The sequence below is a fragment of the Diospyros lotus genome, chromosome 2, assembly GCF_014633365.1.
Source record: "Diospyros lotus cultivar Yz01 chromosome 2, ASM1463336v1, whole genome shotgun sequence".
In the NCBI taxonomy this organism is placed as follows: domain Eukaryota; kingdom Viridiplantae; phylum Streptophyta; class Magnoliopsida; order Ericales; family Ebenaceae; genus Diospyros; species Diospyros lotus.
This window is the reverse complement of record NC_068339.1, coordinates 17,375,054-17,397,047: the sequence shown is the minus strand read 5'-3', so window position 1 is coordinate 17,397,047 and position 21,994 is coordinate 17,375,054. Positions and strand designations below refer to the sequence as shown.

General features: G+C 38.3%; 1 protein-coding gene across 2 annotated transcripts in view; it reads left to right on the top strand.

Moving 5' to 3' along the window:
- Positions 1-21,994, top strand: part of LOC127795411 (protein STICHEL-like 3) — a 31,881-nt gene that overhangs the window by 6,462 nt on the left and 3,425 nt on the right. Inside the window, exons 2-5 of one of the 2 annotated variants that reach the window (XM_052327071.1) lie at positions 4,238-4,457; positions 4,832-5,359; positions 5,697-6,354; positions 7,183-7,246. In XM_052327071.1, the coding sequence (XP_052183031.1) occupies positions 4,238-4,457; positions 4,832-5,359; positions 5,697-6,354; positions 7,183-7,246 (1,470 nt within the window). Of the gene's footprint in view, positions 1-4,237; positions 4,458-4,831; positions 5,360-5,693; positions 6,355-7,182; positions 7,247-21,994 lie in introns of both variants that reach the window. The other variant, XM_052327070.1, reaches the window with a different exon arrangement.

Below are 21,994 nucleotides of genomic sequence, written 5' to 3'. Positions count from 1 at the left end.
TTCAGTCTAAAATGTATCCAGCTAGTGTTGCTTCCTTCTTTACTTATCCTCGATATATACTACTCTTTTCTGGACTCTTGGGGTATTACATTCTCCCCCCCCCCCCTTTAGCACATGACATGCTTGTCATGCGACTTTACAACTGGTTCCAGATCTTCTCCCATTTGGAAGCTGTCATTCTAGATGCCTGTCAAAAGCCGCTCCTTGTACAGGACCTCGAGCCTCGTCGTCACTCCCCGCCCTCATTGGACCGCTTTCACCAAGGGTCTGTTCTGATATCACCTGTAATATCCCGCATCGAGCGATAGGAAGGACTGGAACAACTTACCCTGATAAGCCTACGTGAACTTCCCAGGGGTCACCCATTCTTAAGATTCTCTAGCTTTAAGCACGCTTAACCCATGAGTTTTTTTGCCTACATTCAGCCTAAAAGGTATCCAGCTGGTGTTGTTTCCTTCTTTATTCTCGATATATACTACCTTTGGGTTATTACACAACCATTCACAACAGAGCATATGGAGATTTTTCGAAAATTGATGACTTCCTCATCAATTACAGACGCGTCCAAACCTATCCCATCAATCTCTACTGGCTCTGCAGCCCTTACAATACATACAGATATTTTTTTCTTATTGTCATGTAAAAACCCACATGATACTTGGATAGTGGACACAAGTGCTTTTGACCACATGACAAGTTCCAATATAGGATTTAGTAACTATAAACCATGTAAGGAAAATGTTGGTATTCCTATAGCAGATGGGTCTATATGCACGACAACAGGGAGAGGAGATATGGAACTTAATGGGTTGAAGTTGAATTATCTCATTCATGTTCCAAATCTGCAGTGCAATTTGCTTTCAGTGAGTAAATTAACCAAAGACTTAAATTGTTCAGTAACTTTTTCCCTTCTTGCTACAAATTTTAGGATTTGTCATCGGAGAGGACAATTGGGAATGTTGAGCAGCAAAATAGCCTCTATTACTTGTCAGGTGTTGGTTCTCCTTCAAGTCCAAAGTCATCTACTATTTTTTCTTTGTTTTCTAATTCCAATGTTCTACTGTAGCATCATAGATTAGGCCACCCCAGTTTCTCTTATTTAAAGCATCTATACCCTCATTTGTTCGTTAATAAGGATCCTTCATCGTTACAGTGTGATCATTGTATTATTGCAAAACAAACCCGTGCATTTTATCCACCTCACACATACAAACCTTCTACTCTATTCCATTTAATTCATAGTGATGTGTGGGGACCATCATGAATGTTAAATTTAAATGGGGAACGATGATTTGTTACATTTATTAATGATCATACCCGAATATGTTGGGTTTACTTGATGAGAGAAAAATCTAAAGTGATTACAATCTTTAAACAATTCCATAAGCTTGTCATAAATGTTTTCCAGTCATCCATCTATATTTTCTGAACGGATAATGGTAGAGAGTATTTCCCTCATGAACTAAATGAATATCTCAAAGAATATGGGATACTTTATCAAGGTTCACGTGCGTATACTCCTCAACAAAATGGGGTTGCTAAGAGGAAAAATCGTCACCTAATGGAAGTTGTCCAATCCATCATGTTTGCTAGTCATGTTCCATACTTTTTTTGGGGTGAAGCCATTCTTACATCAACATTTCTTATAAATCGTGTTCCCTCTAAAGTTCTTCAATACCGAACACCCATTAGTGCGTTGTTTTTTGTCTTTCCTTCCTCTCGGGTTCATAATTCTCTTGAATCTCGTGTGTTTGAGTGTATGGTATTTGTCCATTATGTTCAACCCAACCGGGGAAAGTTTGATCCTAAAGCCCTCAAATGTGTCTTTCTTGGTTACTCCTCCACACAAAAGGGCTATAAGTGTTCCTTCCATGAAACGGTTCTTGACCTCATGTGATTCCTTTGTGGAAGATCAAACCTTCTACCCCTAAGTTTCTCTCCATGGGGAGAATGATACTCAAGCAGACAAACATTGGAACCCCAATTTTTTGAACCATTCCCTTGGATCTCCTCATCTTTTCCTTCCTAATCCGAGTCTAAGTCCAAAAACGGTGGTGATTTAGGTCAAGGGAGAGAATCCAATACTATAGCCCAAAACCAAAAAATTGGTTTACTCTAGGAGACCACAAGCTCTAATGCAAACTCAAGAGTATGAATCGATGGCAGATCCCATTACTACGGACAATTAAGAGGAGAATGAGCCATGTTGTGAGGAAGAAGAGCCTATTAATGACATTGATCTTCCGATTGCCATAAGGAAGGGGGTAAGGTCTTGTATGAAAAATTCTAGGTATCCTATATAGATTAGGTTACATATTTATCAAGAAATTTCAGATCCTTTGTTGCCAAGATTGATTAAATTCAAATTCATAGAAATTTTCATGAGACACTTAAAGATCTGAATTAGAAGAGATGAAGGCGTTGAATGATAATGAGACTTGGGAGATGGTTAAGTTACCAGAAAGTAAGAAAATAGTTGGTAGTGAAGTATAGACCAGATGGAACTATAGAACGATATAAGGTAAGGCTAGTAGCACAAGGTTTTACTCAAACATATGGAATTGATTAAGAAGAAACCTTTGCACTAGTTACCAAGCTTAACTCAATCAGAATTCTATGGACCATTGCTGCTAACTTAAGATTGGAGACTACACCATCTAAATGTTAAGAATGCTTTTCTCAATGGCACATTAGAGGAGGAGGTGTATATGAGGGCTTCTCCTGGATTTGAAGCAAAGGGAGATCTAGACAAGGTATGTAAGCTAAAAAAGGCCATTTATGGTATGAAACAATCATCTCGGGTTTGGTTTACACGGTTCAACACTGTTATGAAGAGTCTTGGATACAACCAAGGGCAAGCCGATCACACCTTGTTTGTGAAGAAGAATGAGTCAGGAAAACAAGCAATACTCATTGTATATGTAGATGATATGGTGATCATAGGTGATGATAAAATGGAGATTGGAAATCTCAAGGAGAGACTTCAAGCTAAATTAATGGTAAAAGATCTTGGAGAACTTAGATACTTTCCTGGAATGAAGGTTGCAAGAAGTCATAAAGGGATCTTCATTTCACAAAGCAAATACACACTTGACTTGCTTAAGGAGATAGGAAAACTTGGGTGTAAACCTTCTAATACACCCTTGGAACATAACTGGAAGCAATAGTGATCCTCTGGTAAATAAAGAGAGTTATCAGCATTTGATAGGATAACTCATTTACCTGTCACTCATGAGACTAGATATTGCCTTTAGTGTGAATGTAGTAAGCCAGTTCATGCATGCTTCCACGAAAAGGCACATGAAGGCATCAAACTAGATTTTGGGGTATTTAAAGGGAAGTCTTGAGAAAGGATTATTGTTTAAAAAGACTAGAGTTAGGGATGTTGGTTTTTCAAATATAGATTGGGCATGAGCTGTTGATGATAGCAAGTCAACAACTAGGTATTGCACAAAAGTTTGAGGTAATTTGGTGACTTGGAGAAGCAAAAAATAGTTTGTGGTTGCTCGAAGCAATGCAGAAGCAGAGTATAGACCCATAGCTCAAGAGACTTGTGAACTCATTTGGATATAAGGATTGATGATAGATTTAAACATATCGGTAATAGGGCCTATGAAGTTGCTTAGTGACAACAAATTAGCAATCAGTGCAATCTATAATCTAGTTCAACATGATTGGATGAAACATGTGAGGATTGACAAAAACTTCATCAAGACCAAGATTAAGAATGGAACTATTGCCTTGTCCCACATATGTATCAAGTTCTAGGAAGTTGATGTTCTAACCAAAGTTCTTCAGAAATCAAGTTTCGATCTCTGTGTTAGCAAGCTGGGAATGACTAACATTTATTCACCAGTTTGAGGGGGAGTGTAGGAAAATTGAATAATGATCCCACAAATTATGGGATCATTTGTCAGTCAATTGTGCTGCAATTACCTTTTTCTATTTTTTCTGATTCCTTTTCTCTTGACTTTTCCTTATTCTGTGAAGATTTAGTTTTCAAAGATAGGAGAATAAGTGATGGTAATTTGTATATAAGAGATTTTAAGTTGATTAGGTTAATAGAGAATAAATTATTTTTCCTTCCTCTAGTTTTATAATGCATGTACTACATGTAAAAAAAGGACATTATTATATGTAGTGAATCTCATGTGTTGTGTTCAGCAAAAAAAAAAAAAAAGAATCTTGTGTGTTGTGGTATATGTCAAGGCCGAACATTTTTCTGTTGTTTTTGCAGGTTGGGCTTATCTCTGATGAGAAGTTGGTAGATCTACTTGATTTGGCATTATCAGCAGATACAAGTAACACAGTAAAGAATTTGAGAGAGATCATGGGATCTGGTGTTGAGCCATTGGCTTTAATGTCACAACTCGCCACAGTAATCACTGATATTTTGGCTGGTAGTTATGATTTGACAAAAGAGAGGCCTAGAAGGAAGTTCTTCCGAAAACAAACTTGTAAGTTGAAGATTAGTTGTACAGCACATACTGTCGATAATAATTGCCTGGTTCATTTATTTGATCTAATAGAATAGCTCAATGAACTAAATTAGTCACCATGGCTCTAATGTTGCCTCTCTTTAATCTATGACTTTTAAAGTAAAAAAAGGGCATAAAATATCATTAATCATACTTGTTTTTCAGTCAATCTGGAGCTTTTTAGTATGAAGTGCTGTACTTTTTTAATTCCCACTCTTTTATGTAAAGTAGCCAAGTTAGAAACATTTGTTTTTAACTTTTAAGATTCCAGTGTTTCCAAAATTTCAGTACAATATAAATTTCTTATTTTTTCCATTTTTGCCAAACTGACAGTAGCAAACTTGTTGCTTCAGTGACTAAAGAAGATATGGAAAAACTACGTCAAGCTCTGAAGACATTATCTGAAGCAGAAAAGCAGCTGAGAATGTCAAATGACAGATTAACATGGCTAACTGCTGCATTGCTCCAACTTGCTCCTGATCAACAGTATATGTTATCCAATTCCTCTACAGAGACCACTTCTAAGCTTAGTCCCGTTGGCCAAAGTAATGCTGGTGTAAGAGAGCGACCCAGGAAGAGTAGTGTTGAGCATGTTGAGATGCTTAATACTGAGAGAAGATTGTCTACACATGATACTGGTATAGAAAACCTTCACACTGGAGGTTCTGCTGATGTTTATTGTAATAATAATAATAGAAAACCTCCACAGGCATTCATGCCTTCTGCTGAGATGGAAAGAATGAGAGGGAGGCCATTATCTGACAGAATTCATATGGAAATTGAAGAAATTTGGTCAAAAGTGCTTGATAGGATTCAAATAAGTAGCCTAAAAGAGTTCATCCACCAAGAAGGAAAGCTGATATCAGTCAGCTCTGGTGCAGGTACTGAATTGAACATATTAAATGATTGTATGCCAATTCTATGCCTGAAAATAATTTGAATGTCGAAGCATTAAGAGACAATTGGCAGCCAGATATATTTGTTGCCTGCACTACTTTCTATATTCTCAGAAGATCCTCATGAGTGTCTCACTTAATTGCATCTTTTGGTATATCTTGTCATAATGTTTGTGTTTCTTCATTGCTTCTCTCCTGAGAATATTATAACCTCTATCTGTCACTTTGAAGCATTAAGGTGCCAATTCATTGGTGTTCTTTTTTGTTTCATTTTCATAGTTGACACTTCCTGATGCGTCTGATTGGTTAATCTTTCTAGCAGCCCCAACTGTTCAGTTAATGTTCAGTTCACGCCGGACAAAATCGGAGGCAGAGAAGTATAGAGTGCACATATTACAAGCATTTGAGTCTGTTCTTGGGTCCCCTGTGACAATCGAAATCAGATGTGAACTGAGGAAAGATGCAGACCAGGTTAACTTGTCACTTGTCTCACCTGGTTATCATTATGGTTCATCCCATATGCATACAAGTACAGGGCTCCAGAGTGGTAACAGGATGGCTATGGCAGGATATAGTAATAATATTAACAACAGGCATTCAACAGAAAGAGATGGTTTAATTCAAGCCCAGACGTTGCAGTCTGATTCAGTTGAACCTAGGAGGAATGAAATTGTTGAAATATCTTATCCTGGAGATCCAAAAGGTAATGGATGTAATGGCAATAATGTACAATATGATAGAAGCAATGGGGGAAGTGCTTGGATAAGCAAGGCAGAAGCTTTGCATAAGAAATCCCCCACAGCTTCTTTACAAGAACAAAGAAAATTTGGTGGAAAGAATCAGAGCCAGAGCCAGAGCCTTGTGAGAAGCAAAGTATCTCTTGCACATGTAATTCATCAGGCAGAAGGTAGCACACAGCAAAATGGGTGGTCAAAACGCAGAGCAATTTCTATCGCAGAAAGACTTGAACAAGAGAATCTGTATGTTTTCTGATGCCTTTTGCATAACTTTTCCTTTCATTTCTTACATTTAAAATGTTCCTTCCCCCTGCTTCTCTACTGGAGATTTACAGAGAAATAGGTTGGTGACAAGCAATAATAGAACTTCTTAACTGCAATAATACAAAACCACGGAGTGGCTAAGGGCATCTTTAGTTGTAGAAAACATTTTATAATTTTCCAACTCCAATTTTCTATTGAATGATTGAATCTCTAATTAGAAAATATAAAGCTCAATTTTCTAATTTTTTAACTTTATACTATGAATTGGAAAACATCAAAAAGACTTTTTCTAAATTTTTTGGAAACAAATGCTATTTTTTTTTAAAACATAAAATGTTCATGTTTAGTTATAAAATTGGAGTTGAAAACTTAGGAAATGTTTTATACAACTGAACAGGCCCTAAATGTTTCGAGTATCAGGAGCCATTGGTGGTTTATAGAGTTCATAGACTTGTAGGCCAATTAGTGTGCAGTTGCCCTGATAGGCTTAACCTAAGAGGCACAAGAGTCTTCATTACTTGCCTAGCTTCAAAAAGTAAATAACAAGATACTAAGTGTTTGATGTTTTCTTGATAAACTTAATCTTGTATACTGTTAGATTGCATGGTTACATCTGTACCACAAAGACAGCCTTCTTGAAATGCTCAAAGTCTAGTATAGTCCACAATGGATAATTGTGCTACAATCTCAGGCAGAGTAATGTTGAGGGCAATAGTGTCATGAAAATGCTACTTGTGCAGTCAATTAATCTCTTTGATATGGATTATGGTCATGAACTTGAAAGGGCTGTGGTATCTGTTTCTTCAGGAAATTGGAATCTAGATCAAGAACCTTGCTTTGCTGGAAGGCATCTAGAGTAACTTGCAGAAAGGTAATGTGTAAATTTACTATTATCATAGAGCCAACTCTGCTAGCTGTGTGTTGTCCACAAAGAATGCTAGGGGTGTAGTACCATCCACATTAAACTACAGAAATTTACTTCTAGCTGTTTTATCCGTTTAACCACTGAAACCATTGATCCACACGCATTGGTAAGATAATGTACATCTGATCCTGTCCACCTCGCAATGGCAGGAGAATTATGCACTGAGTTGTGCATTTCGTATTGTGTGTGTAAATTGATAAGATCACCAACTTAATCCTCACAAGGTGATGCAGTCAAGACAACAGCCTTGCAGCCGCCAGCCAATATCTTCTCTATCTTTGATTGATTGAAAATGAACTCTTTACTATTTTTTCTTTTCCCAATTTATTCCTATAATTTGGGATCTGATTGATTCATCCCCTTGATTAAGGATTTGAATCCTTTATTTAGGAATCAATTCCTTTGATTTAGATCTGCACTCTTTCTTAGAAAGTGCCGCCCATTGTGTATAAATATAGGAAAAGATGTACATATAAAATATATAAATATGAACAAAATAGGGTTTAGAATAAATTCACCTCACTAATTTCATTGATCTCTCAGCTATATACACAGAAAACATTGCCTAATCTAGGATGCTGAAGATTATATAGAATAGGTTTTGTATTCTAGGAGAATGTAATAGTTACAGGATTCCTTCCCTAATCTAAAAGGTTGACTGTGAGAAAATTAGAAAGATTTCTTAACCTCTAAAGTTATTTCAATAGGAAAAGGAATAAATACTAAGATATTACTGTCGCTCGTGATTTCCAACACTTCTCCTCAAGCTAATGAATAGATGTCCCTCATTCCCAGGTTGCTAATAAGTGTTTCAAAACCTGATCTTGGCACGGCCTTGGTGAATACATTTGCCTCTTAACCTAGTTGTTGGAAGATAAGTGAGTTTTATCCGAACCTGTCTAGTTTCCTTTTTTTTATAAAACTTCCATCAATCCTTATATGCTAGATGGGGTTAACAATGTTGATAGCTGACTTGCTATCATTATGTACCTTATTAGTAAAGTCAGGGGCATCTGTAGGTCTTCCATCAGCCTTTCCAACCAGATTAACTTGCAGATTCCTTGAGCAATAGCCTTGAATTCTGTTTTTGCACTACTATGTGCCACATCAAATTGCTTCTTACTCCTCCAGGTGACTAGATTTCTCCACAATTTAGTGCAAAACCCAGATGTTGATCTACTGTCCATCACAAAACTTGCCCAGTCAGCATCAGCAAATCCTTCAGCTCCTCTAGCATCACTTTTTTGGAACAGTAACCCTTTCCCTAGTGTCCCTTTTAAGTACCTTATGATGTGATATATTGCATCTAGAAGTTGTTGAGTAGGTGAGTGCATGAATTGACTCACAATACTCACAGCATAAGCAATATCTGGACTAGTAAGAGATAGATAAATAAGTCTTCCAACTAACCTTTGGTATCTTCCTTTATCAACAGGGGGATCATTCTCAATTATTCTCCATTTCCAGTTTCTTTCAAGAGGTGTACCTGTTGGTCTACTCCCCAGCATTCCAGTGTTCTTTAGGAGATCAATTGTATATTTTTTTGGAGAGATTAGAATGCCTTGTTTGCTCTTGACCACTTCCATTCCTAGAAAATATCTCATAGTACCCAAGTCTTTAACCCCAAATTCATCTCTCAATCACTGTTTAAGTGCAACAATTTCTTGAATGTCATTACCAGTGATTATAATAATATCATCCACATACACAATCAAAATGGATTGTTTTCCGCTAGCAACATGTTTAGTAAACAAAGTATGACCTGCTTCCCCTTTCTTGTACCCAAACCTTGTAAGTGTAGAACTAAACCTCTTAAGCCAGGCTCTCGGTGATTGTTTTAATCCATAGAGTGAACGATACAACTTACATACTTTTCCAACATTTTCTCCTTTCTCAAAACTTGGTGGAATCTTCATATAATTTTCTTCTTCCAACTCACCGTTGAGAAAATCATTCTTGATGTCTAGTTGAAATAGTTCCCAATCCAAATTAACAACAAGGGACAACAACACCCTTATGGAATTTAGCTTTTCCATAGGAGCAAATGTCTCCTCATAATTAATTCCATAGGTTTGTGTGAACTCTTGAACTACTAATTTTGCCTTGTATCTGTCTATATTCCTATCTGACTTGTATTTGACTATAAATGCCCACTTGCATCCCACTACTTTCTTGTCTTTGGGTGATTCTACAACATCCCACATATTGTTTTCAATTAATGCCTTCATTTCTTCCATAACAGCTTCCTTCCACTTTGAATCTTTCAAAGCATCTTAAATATTTTGAATCTTTATCAATTGTTGTGGTAAAGGCCTTGAATTGTGAAGATAGTCTAGAGTATGTTAAGTAATTAGAAATTGGATATTTAACACAGGACCTTACCCCCTTTCGAAGAGCAACGGGAATATCTAAGTCATTGTTAGCCTATGTGTGTTCCTTTCTTGATGGACCAGTCTCTAGTTCTAATGATTGGCTGAGTTGAGGAGCAGGAATTTTGGGTTGCCTAGAATAAACCAAAGTAGGCTTTTCTGAGTCTAACTCTCCTCCTTAACTAGTGACCTCTAGCTCAATTGGATGGGTTGGTTGGTGGATTGGGGTAAAGACAGTAGGCTTAGTTAAGTTAGGAGTAGTTGGTTTGGGTTGTTCAAGGGTAGCTAGTTAGGTGAGATTAGGAGCAATAGGTTGGGTTAGGTCAAAATTTGAAGATGGTGAAAGAAAGATAGGTGGAAGTGAAATAGGCATAGAAATAGTGAGATTCCAATGACACTCGTCCTTTGATATCTCCCTTTTAATAGGAGCACTTGGGTAAAAGAATTGGTCTTCAACAAAGGTCACATCACGAGAGACAAAAAACTTTTGTGAGAGTGGACAGTAGCACTTGTATCCCTTTTGAGTAGGAGAATATCCAACAAAGATGCATTTGAGGTTTTTTGGCTCAAGTTTGTGACGAGTAGGATTGACATGGTGAAGATACAAAATGCAACCAAACACCATGGGAGAGAGAGAACTTAAGAGTTGAACATGAGGGAATGTGGCCAGAAGGGTGTGTGGAGGGGTTTTGTAGTTGAGGACTTTGGATGGTAAATGGTTTATTAGGTAAGAAGCAATTAGGACAGCTTCTCTCCCATACTTGTTAGGAACATAATTAGTGAACATTAAGGAGCGAACAATCTCAAGTAAATGGTGATTTTTTCTCTCACCCACCCCATTTTGTTGAGGTGTGTAGGGACAAGTACTTTGGTGAAAAATCCCATGAGTGGCGAGGTATTGGGTGAAAGGATGAGAAAAATATTCACAGCCATTATCAGTCCTAAGAATACAAATAGGGGACTGAAAACAGTGAGAATGAGTTTGTGGAAGCTTTGGAAAATAGCACACACCTCAGATTTTTCTTTCATAAGATACACCTAACAAACATTTATATGATCATCAATAAAAGTGACAAACCATCATTCACAAGAAAAATTTGGAATGTGTGCAAGTCCCCAAATGTCACTATGAATCAAGTAAAAGGGTTTGGAAGGCATGCGGGGATGGATTGGGTGATTGTTGTGGGTTTGTTTGGTAAGAATACAATGCTCACACTGAAAGACATTTTCTCTTTATTGATAAACAAATGTGGGTACCAAAGTCTTAGATATGAGAAACTTGGATGACCAAGGCGTTTGTGCCACAAGATAATATTAGAATCAGAAACAAAAGTGAGAGAAATCTTATGTGGTCACTAATGTCTTGTAAAAGCATCATCCCCTGAAGCATAATAGAGCCCATCCTTTTCCTAAGCATTGCCAATCATATTCCCTAAAGACTGGTCCTGAAATATGCAATGAGAAGGGAAGAAGGTCACAATACAATCCATGTCCTTAGTTAGCTTACTAACAGACAAGAAATTGCATTTGAACTTAGGCACATATAGAATAGATTTAAGTTGCAAACTAGACACATAAATGGTCTCCTATCCCATAACTGGAGATGTAGTACCATCTGCTATCAAGACTGCTAATTCCTTATCACTAGGCTGAAGTTGGTTTATTGTAGTTATAGAACCTATCATATGATCAGATGCTCCTCTATCTATGATCCAACAATTTCCATTCAGTTTTCTAGATAATAAGGAGTATTTTATATTACCTTTTTGGGCCACGGAGACTGTGGGATTAGTGGCTGAGGTGTATGATCCCTTTGTCAGATGTGTATTGCTCAATAGCTTGTGTAGGAGATCTAGTTGCTTAGTAGTGAGATTCAAGTTTATACCTTTTTCCAGTGTGGGAGCAACTGTTGTGGTATAGGCTGGTCGCTCTTTTTCTCTTTTATTTTTTGGCTTCCAATTTGCTGGCTTCCTATGTATTTTCCAACAGGTTACCTTTATATGACATAGTTTATTACAATGCTCACACCACTGTTTGTCCCTAGGCTATTCTTCACACTTAAATGTAGACAGAGCTGGAACTTGGGTCCACAAACGAACGGAGCATCACACGTTTTCTACTTTCTTCTCTTCTGACTTCTATAAATACATCCCGAATAGGTGGCCATGAACTGCATCTAAATCAACATTGAGTCCTTGAAGAAAGTCAAAGATCATTTCTTTTTCCAGCATCTTACTATACTTTTGGCTGTCAGTAGGACATTCCCAACTTGGATCATAGAAAAGATCTATCTCTTGCCATAGTTCCATCAAGGTATTATAACTTTCAGTAACGCTACTTTGTCTAGTGGTACGAATAGCAGATCTAATCTCAAAACACCACGCCGTTTTTTCAAGATCAAAGTATATCTCCTAAACTGTCTCCCATACTTCTTTAGCAGTCTTGTAAAACAAGTAAATTCGTCAAATCTTTGGCTCCATTGAGTTAATGAGCCATGCCATGATGATGGGATTTTTTGCCTCCCATATTTGATAATCTACTGTATCCTTTGGTGGAGTTGAAATTGCTCCTGACAGATAGCCAAACTTGCCTTTGCTTTTGATTACCAAAATAATAGATTGAGACCATTCCTGGAAATTTTTTCTGTTCAATCTATGTTGTGTAATCTGCAAAATATGACTGTCGGTTGATAGAGGAATGGGTGAGATGGTTGTAGATGGTGCATGGGAGATGATAGAGGATTCTGCAGTTGTCTGGACTGCATTCTCAGGGTTGGAGGCAGCCATAGTGTCTGGTTATTCTAAGCTAGGTAGAACCTAGCTCTGATACCATTAACAAAATAGGGTTTAGAATAAATTGACCTCACTGATTTCATTGATCTCTCAGCTATATATACAGAAAACATTGCTTAATCTAGGATGCTGAATAATATACAGAATATGCCTCCTATTCTAGGAGAATGTAATATTTACAGGATTCCCTTCCTAATCTAGAAGGTTGACTGTGAGAAAGTTAGAAAGATTTCCTAAGCTATAAATTTATTACAATAGGAAAAGGAATAAATACAAAGATAATGCTATCACTCATGATTCTCCAACAGAATATTATTCAAGTTTTCTTACATGGTATCAGAGCCACCGACTTCTGGCAATTTCAGTTAGATGGAGAAGCTGTTTTTTTTTTTTTTTTTTTTTTTTTTTTTTTTTTTGAGATTTCCAGCCTTCATTGCTGGTTCTCCCGTTTGTCAGCCTTCATTGCTTCCTGTTGATAACCAATTTTGTTTTCTTCCAGCCTTTATCTCTGGTTATTAGCTCTGTCCACCATTGTTGCTGCCTCAGATCTGTTCTTTTCCTCTTGTCAACCACCATTACTCTCATTCCTCACAGCCTAGAGATGTCGGACTCCTCTTCACAGACTATGACTGAACCTACAGCACCACACTTTGATGCATCATCTAGTCAGTCCTCAATTGGAGAACTCCAAAACATGAACTCTTCCTACCATTTGGATGGGAAGAGCTATCTTCAATGTCACAGATGGTGAGGAGATTCCTAAAAGGACAAGGGAAGATTGGCCATCTCATTAAAAGTTGATGCAGGCTGGAACCTGCAAAGTTAGGATGATTCCAAGAATCACTCGACCGGAGGCAACGGATGTCACTCGACGTTGCTAATCACGGAAGACACTCACACGACCAAGCCACGCGCTTGATATTTAGAAGGACTCACTCACTTCAAGCAAGGAGAGGACTTGCAATATATATATATATATATATATTCTCAAAAACTTTTCAGATTTCCATTCTCAAAGATATATATAGAGATTACAAAAGATACTCTTGAGTTATTTTCCTTACACTTATTGCTTTAGGACTTTCCAAAGCAAGCCATATTTCCAAGACAAACAACACACATTCACAAGACATAGAAGTCAAAAGGTTTTCAAAGACTAACACCAGAAAACAAAATAAAATTAAATAGACTTCTCGTCTCCTGAGTATGCTCCTACATCATTCTCTTCCGCTGGAAAAGAAGTCTTCTTGGAATTTGTAACCAAATCTTCCCAAAGCCTTTCATCAAGCTTCTTGAGTTCTTGAGCTGACACCCATGCATCTTCACAATGCGCTTTTCCTGTCCAATGAACCAGATATTGCGTATAGGTTCCTCGTCGAGTGGTGGTTGAACAAACATCCAGGACATCAATGATTTCTTGATGGCAATTTTCTGGTGAAGCAATCAATTCTTCAAACTTCAAGGAATCACTATCGCCATCTCCATAATAAGCATACAAATCACTGATGTTAAAGACTGAGCTGATTGATAACCCTTGTGGCAACTCCAATCGATAAGCATTTGGCCCAAGCTTCTTGATGATTTGGCATGGCCCAAACTTCCTTTGCTTGAGCTTGTTATAAGATCACGCTGGAAATCTCTTCTTGTGTAGATAAACCATAACCAAATCACCCTCCTCAAACTCGCTATTCCTCCGGTGTGCATTGGCCTTAGTTTTGTAATACTTAGAAGCTTCCTTTAAGTGCTCTCAAACTTGATCATGAATGCTTTTGATGTGGGCTGCAAACTCCTTCGCATCCATGCTAACCTGAACTTGGTTACTTAATGGCAAAAGATCCATAACTTGATGGGGTTTTCTGCCATAAATCAACTCAAATGGGGCCTTTTTAGTTGATCGATTGAAAGAACTATTATAGGCAAACTCAGCTTGAGGAATGATGAACTCCCATCTCTTTGGACTGTCCCCCACCAGATTTCTCAATAAATTTCCAAGCAACCTGTTCACCACTTCAGTATGGCCATTCGGATAAGCACTAGAAAACTGCAGTTGAGTTCCAAAAAGCTTCCAAAGTGTCTTCCAAAAGTGACTCATAAATCGAACATCATGATCTGATACAATTGATTTCGGAATGCCATGCAAACGAACTATCTCTCGAAAAAATAAGGTAGCAGCATGGGAAGCATCAGTGGAGTTCTTGCATGGTATAAAGTGAGCCATTTTTGAGAACCGTTCAACAACTACAAAGATGCAATCATACCCATGCTGTGTTCTTGGCAAGCCTATAACAAAGTCCATTGAAATATCCACCCAAGGAGCATTAGGGATAGGAAGTGGTTGGTATAAACCTGTATTTTGCACTCCTCCTTTGGCCTTTTGACACACCAAGCATCTTTGCACAAAACGAGCAACATCCTGCTTCAAGGACAGCCAAAAATCAGTTCAGTTTTGTTCCTTCCGAAATGCCTGCCAAGTCCACCACCATGCAACTCTTGAATGATAAAAAGCCTCAATGATCCCTCTGGAACACACAACTGATTTCCCCTAAAAAGATACCCATTCATGAGCAAATAGTCTTGGCTTTTCCCATCACTTAACTCTTGCAAAACATTTGAAAAGAAAGCATCCACTGCATAGTATTCTGGTAAGAGATCAAAGACAACAATTTCAAAAGAGAGTGCATTCAACAAGCTATATCTTCTACTCAAAGCATCAGCAACTGTTAGAGGAACCTGCTTTGTGATTTAGAACAAAACTGAACTTTTCCATGTAAGATACCCACCCAACATGTCGAGAATTCAGCTTCTTTTGTGCCTTGAGAAATCTTAGAGCTTCATGGTCTGAATAGAGAACAAACTCCACACCAACGAGGCACTCTTCCCAATGTCGCAAGGCTTGCACAATCACATACAACTCCTTGTCATAAGTTGAATACCTCTTCTTGGCATCACTTAATTTCTCGCTAAAATAAGCAATTGGCCTCCCTTCTTGCATTAGGACAGCACCTATACCCACATTTGAAGCATCACACTCAACTTGGAACATTTTTGAAAAGTTGGGCAGAGCTAGCACTAGAGCTTCCACAAGCTTTCCCTTCAAAAGTTGAAAACTCCTTTGTGCTTCCTTAGTCCACTAAAACTCCTTGCTTTTCAAGACATCAATCATAGGAGCAACAAGGGTGCTGAAGTTTTTGATGAAACGTTGATAAAAAGAAGCCAAGCCATGAAAGCTTCGCACTTCCGTAAAACTTCTTGGGGTTGGCCAATCAAGAATTGCCTTTACCTTTTTCTCATCCATTTGCATCCCCTCTGCACTCACAATATAACCTAGAAATACAACCCAATCAGTGATAAAGGAACGCTTCTTCAGGTTAATATAGAGCTGGTTGTCATGCAAGACTTTGAACACATTTCGTAGATGCTCCACGTGCTAAATTCTATCCTGGCTATACACCAAGATGTCGTCAAAGTGAACAACAACATATTTTCCCAAAAAATCCTTCAAAACTTGAGTCATCAACCTCATAAAAGTGCTTGGGGCGTTAGAAAGCCTAAATGGCATGACTAGCCATTCATACAAGCCATTATTTGTTTTGAAAGTTGTTTTCCATTCATCTCCGGATTTAATTCGAATTTGATGGTATCCACTCCTAAGATCAATTTTAGAAAAGACCTTTGCACCACAAAGCATATCAAACATGTCATCGAGACAGGGGATTGGGAACCGATACTTCACCGTTATCTTGTTTATTGCCCTACTATCAATACACATCCTCCAAGTTCCATCCTTTTTTGGTGTTAGAAGGGCTGGTACAGCGCATGGACTTAATGACTCCCTAATCAGCCCCTTTTTTAGCAATTCTTCAACTTGTCTTTCCAATTCAGCATGTTCATTAGGTGACATTCTATAATGAGGCAAATTAGGAAGGATTGCACCTGGTATGAAATCAATTTGATGTTGAATATCATGAAGAGGAGGCAAGCGAGCAGGAAATTCATCCTGAACTAAACCTTCAAATCTATGGAATAGAAAAACTTCTTCAGGAACATCTCTGGCATCTTCCTTATCTTCCCCCACAACCATCAAAGCATATGCCACCTTTTCTTTATTGAAAACTTGTTCGAAAGCTCAATAGGACAAGCAGCTAACTGGGCCTTGAGATGCCACACTCGTGGGGACATCCTTCAAAGGGTTCAACACAAATGTTACCTTGCCTTTCTTAACTGTGTAGGTGTTCTTTCTCCCATCATGTTGAGCACATCGATCATATTGCCACGGTCTCCCAAGGAGTAAGGGACAAGCGTCCATAGGAAGGACGCCAAAATAGAGCTTGTCTTCGTACTTTCCAATGGAGAATTTCACTTGGCATCTTTGTGTTACCAAAACCTCTCCTCCTTTCTTGAACCATGACACCTTGTAGGGTTTAGGATGCTGCTCACATGGAAGTTTCAGCTTTTTGACCATCGTCTTGGACACCATATTTTCTACACTTCCAGAATCAACCATTAAGATACACTTTTTTTCATTGGTCAAGCAATAAGTTCGGAAGATGTTATGCTTGAGCCATTGATCATCTTCTTGAACAGTCATTACCCGTCGAATCACAAGACTTTCAGCATCTCAGTTAGGTTCACAATACTCCTTTTTAGTTCCACCTTCAGGCTCTTCATCATAAATAGGCTCTTCCTCTTCTTCTTCTTGCCCTTCTTGAACAACATTCACCTCGGCTTTCTTGGAAGGACATTCATATGCACGATGACCAGCTTCACCACACCTGAAACACTTAAAACCTAAAGATCTAGTCTTACCAAGGTCCTTTTTTCCTCCCCCAGCATGTGGGTTTGGACGCTCAAAGTTGGGTGCTGAATTTTTTTTGTTGGGGATCACTATCTTTGGTTTCAAAGCTTTACTGCTGTCACCTTTTCCAAAAGAGGCCCATTTAACTTTTTCCTTTGCTTTAAGTGCCATTTGATATGCCTCTTCAAACGAATGGAAGGGATGCATCATTAACTCCCCTTGAAGATTGAGTTTCAAGCCACTTGTGTATCTCGCAACAAGCTGATCATCTGTTTCCATAAGATTAATCCGACTCAACAACTTGTAGAATTGCTCTGTGTAATCAGCCACAGATTGTTCATTGCAATGGCGAAGACGGTGGAACTTTTGGTACAAGGACTGTGAGTAATCTAGCGGAAGAAATTTCTCATCCAAATTTAACTTCATCTCTGCCCATGTGTGAACTCTTGGGACTCCTCGTCTATCTCAACTTCGTTGATATTGCTGCCACCAAACCAAAGCATGGCCCTTCAATTTTGTAGCGACAAATTGCACCTTTCTTTCTTCTGTCAAGTTTTTTCATTCAAAGAATGCTTCCAAAGATGCAATCCAGTCACAGTATTCATCAGGATCTAACTTTCCTTCGAAGTCCAGTACGTGAACTTGGATACTTCTATCTGTCCCTTCAAGAGCTCTTGCTAATCGTTCCATGGCCCAACGATCACTAAAAACTGCTTCTGAATTTTCTTTCGAACTAAACAAATCAGATTCCTCTTCCATGTCATCTTGGCTTCTTGAATTTTTGGAGTGACTTCTTTGACTTTGTGTGGGGGAATTTTGCATCCTTTGGAGAATCTTAGTCATCGTTTCTTGAAGCATTTGATTAGACCGTCGCAATTTAGCGACCTCGTCATGTAAAGTGATATCCTCAACATTTCGTCGCCTCCTAGGAGGCATAATCATTGGAACAAAGAAAAATTGCCCGAAATCTGGATTTTCTTGCTCTGATACCAATTTGATGCAGGCCGGAACCTGCAAAGTTAGGATAATTCCAGGAATCACTCAACCGGAGGGAACAGACGTCACTCGACGTTGCTAATCGCCGAAAACACTCACACGACCAAGCCACGCGCTTGATATTTAGAAGGACTCACTCACTTCAAGCAAGGAGAGGACTTGCAATATATATATATATATATATATATTCTCAAAAACTTTCCAGATTTCCATTCTCAAAGATATATATAGAGATTACAAAAGATACACCGAGTTATTTTCCCTAGACACTTATTGCTTTAGGACTTTCCAAAGCAAGCCATATTTCCAAGACAAACAACACACATTCACAAGACATAGAAGTCAAAAGGTTTTCAAAGACTAACACCAGAAAACAAAATAAAATTAAATAGACTTCTCTTCTCTCACGGATCTCTTCTCTCACGTATGCTCCTGCATCAAAAGTGGCCCGAGCCATGATGATCCAAAATTCCAAGATTGGGATGTTGATGATTCAATGATAATGTCCTGGCTTTAGAACTCCATGTAGTCGGAAATAAGCAGGCATTACATGTTCCTTCCTACAGCCAAGGAGATTTTAGACATGGTTCAGAGGACATATTCAAAGATAGATGATGCAGTAGTCTTATATGAGATTAAGCCTAGAATCTCATCTTTCGGTTATTGATTATTACAATGTGATGAACATTCTATGACTAGAATTAGACCACTATCAAAATCTGAAAATGAAGTGCAGTGAGGATGCCAAGATCCTCCTAGAAGTCATGGAAAGAGAGAATTTTTCAATTTTAGCCAGACTGAATGTAGAATTCGATCGAGCTTGAATCCAGATTTTGGGAAGGGAGAAGTTGGCTTCTTTAAGTGAAGTGTACTCTATAAGAGGAGACAAGAGTAGAAGGGTTGTTATGCTAGAATTCCATCCAACTTCTGAATCAGCAATGATTTCCGACAAACCTAATGGCCAGAGACAAGGATGGGGTGAAAAGAATCATGAGGGATGACAAGAAACCCCCAAATCTGATAGAGATGGACTTTGGTGCTCTCACTATAAAAAGTCCAGATATACTCGGGAGACATGTTTCTAACTACATGGTAAGGAGCAAGTCTTGAACAGAATTAAAAATCAGAGGGGTAAAGCAAACTGTGCTACAAAAGAGGAAGGCAGCCACGATATCACTGACTTCAAAGTGTTCAACAAGGAATAGATGGAAAGTTAAGAGGATTTCTTGACACTCTCTCGTCTAACTCTTGTTCACTCGCTCAATCAGGTAAATGCCTCATGTCTGCTACTTTCAATGCTAATTCTTGGATCATTGACTCAGGAGCAACTAACCATATGACCTACAACTCAAAAATCCTCGACTCCTATCAACCCAGTTTAGAAAGAGAAAAATAACTGTTGCTGATGGTAAACCTGTTGAAATTACAGGATTTGGTCATACTCATTTGACACTTTCAGCTTTCCTTGAGAATGTTTTACATGTTCCTAATCTATCCACAAGTCTCGTATCTATTTATCAGTTGACTAAGTCCTTAAACTGCCTAGCCATTTTTCATTCTACTCATTGCATATTTCAGGGACGGGACATAGGGAGGATGATTGGATATGCTAAGGAGAAGGATGGACTATACCACCTCAAGAAGACGTGGTGTCTTACTCTCCCTTAGCTGTAATTCTTAAGGTTCCTATAACAGTTGTGTCTTCTAATGTTTCAAAAATCCGGCTAGAGCATTGTAGGCTCAACCATCCACCATTTGTCTTGCTTAAACAAATGTTCCCCTTCTTTCTAAGAATGTTGCTATTGAGTCCCTTTATTGTGATTTATGTGAGTATGCTAAATATCATAGGGTTTCATTTCCTGCCAGCAATAAATTGGTTTCTCAGCCATTTTTCTTGATTCACACCAATGTATGGGGTCCTACTAAAATTCCAAATGTCAACGGTTCTCCTTGGTTTATTTCCTTCATTGATGATCACACTAGAACTACTTGGGTCTATCTTATGAAAGAAAAGTCAGAGGTGGGGATTACCATTCAATCTTTTCACAAAATGATTCATGCTCAGTTTGGTGTCTTAAACATATTCGGTCAGATAATGGAAAAGAATACTTTAATCATTCTCTCAACACATTATTTCAAAATGAAGGGATTATTCTTGAATCATCTTGTGTAGATATCCCACAACAAAATGAGATTGCAGAGAGAAAAAACCAACACCTCCTCAATGTTACTCACTCCCTTTTATTCCAAATGAACATACCAAAACATTTTTGGGGGGAGGCTGTTCTTACAGCCACTTTTCTCATTAACAGAGTTCATTCTAAGCTTCTGGGAAACAAACCTTCACTTCAACTCCTCTCCGAAGCCTATCCTAATGCTGTCCCTCACATTGTTCCAGCACCTAGAGTGTTTGGATGTGTTGCTTCTGTTCACATATCCTTGCAACACATAAGCAAATTCCAAGAGCCTTTAAGGTGTACAAGTGTTACCATCCTTCATCCAAAAGGATGTTTGTCTCTATGGATGTCACTTTTCATGAAGTTGATCCCTTTTTTTGTCCATCTGTTTCTCATCATCAGGGGGAGATTCACTCCAAGGATGATGACAATTTTCCATTACAGTTAATTCCTCCATCTACCGGATTAGCTGGGCAAACCTTTCCAGAACCCAATTCTTCAGAACCCAGCCACACTGACTATGATTCTCAACTCGGATCTTAATGAGAAGCAGCAAAGATTCAAGAATCCACTACATGTTTACTCAAGGAAAGGGAAGTCTAATTCAACTCAAAACCAGGTTCAGTCACTCTTCCATAAATAATACTTCACATGATCTTGATCTCCCTACTCACTCTTCCATAAATAATACTTCACATGATCTTGATCTCCCTATTGGCTTAGAGAAGGAACCCAGAGCTGTACAGAGCATCCAATTTCCCACTTTATTTTCTTTTGATAAACTGTCTTCTTAGCATAAAGCCTTTCTTACTACCCTCAATTCTATTGATGTTCCCACAAATATACAAGAAGCTTTGAAAGACAAAAATTGGGTTTAAGCCATGAAAGAGGAGATGAAAGCACTTGAGAAGAGTGAGACATGGGACATTGTCACGAGACCAAAAAGGGAGTTATGTTGGTAGGATGCAAATGGGTTTATACCTTGAAGTATAATGTAGATGGCTCTTTGGAAAGGTACAAGGCAAGGCTTGTGGCTAAGGGATATTCTCAAAGATATGGGGTTAACAATCTAGAGACCTTTGCACCTATAGCAATGATGGATTCTGTCAGAGTCTTATTATCTTTGGCTGCAGTTTTTGGTTGGAGCCTATAACAATTTGATGTCAAAAATGTATTCCTACATGGAGACCTAAAGGAGACAGTGCATATGGAGTTACCGCCAATAGTTGCATATAATATTAAAGATAATAAAGTATGCCGCCTTAAAAAGGCCCTCTATGGCTTAAAATAGTCCCTAAGGACACATGGTTTGAGAGATACACACAGGTCATGACGAAGAGGGAGTATTGCCAAAGCAGAGGAGATCACACTCTGTTTATAAAACACTCATCCAAAGGTAAAATTACTGCACTTCTAGTTTATATGAATGACATTATTATAACTAGGAATGATATGGTTGAAAGAAGATGTCTTCAAGAAACATTAGCTAAGGAATTTGAAATCAAGGACCTTCGAAGGTTGAAATATTTCTTAGGATTGAAATAGCCTATTCCAAGGAAGGTATT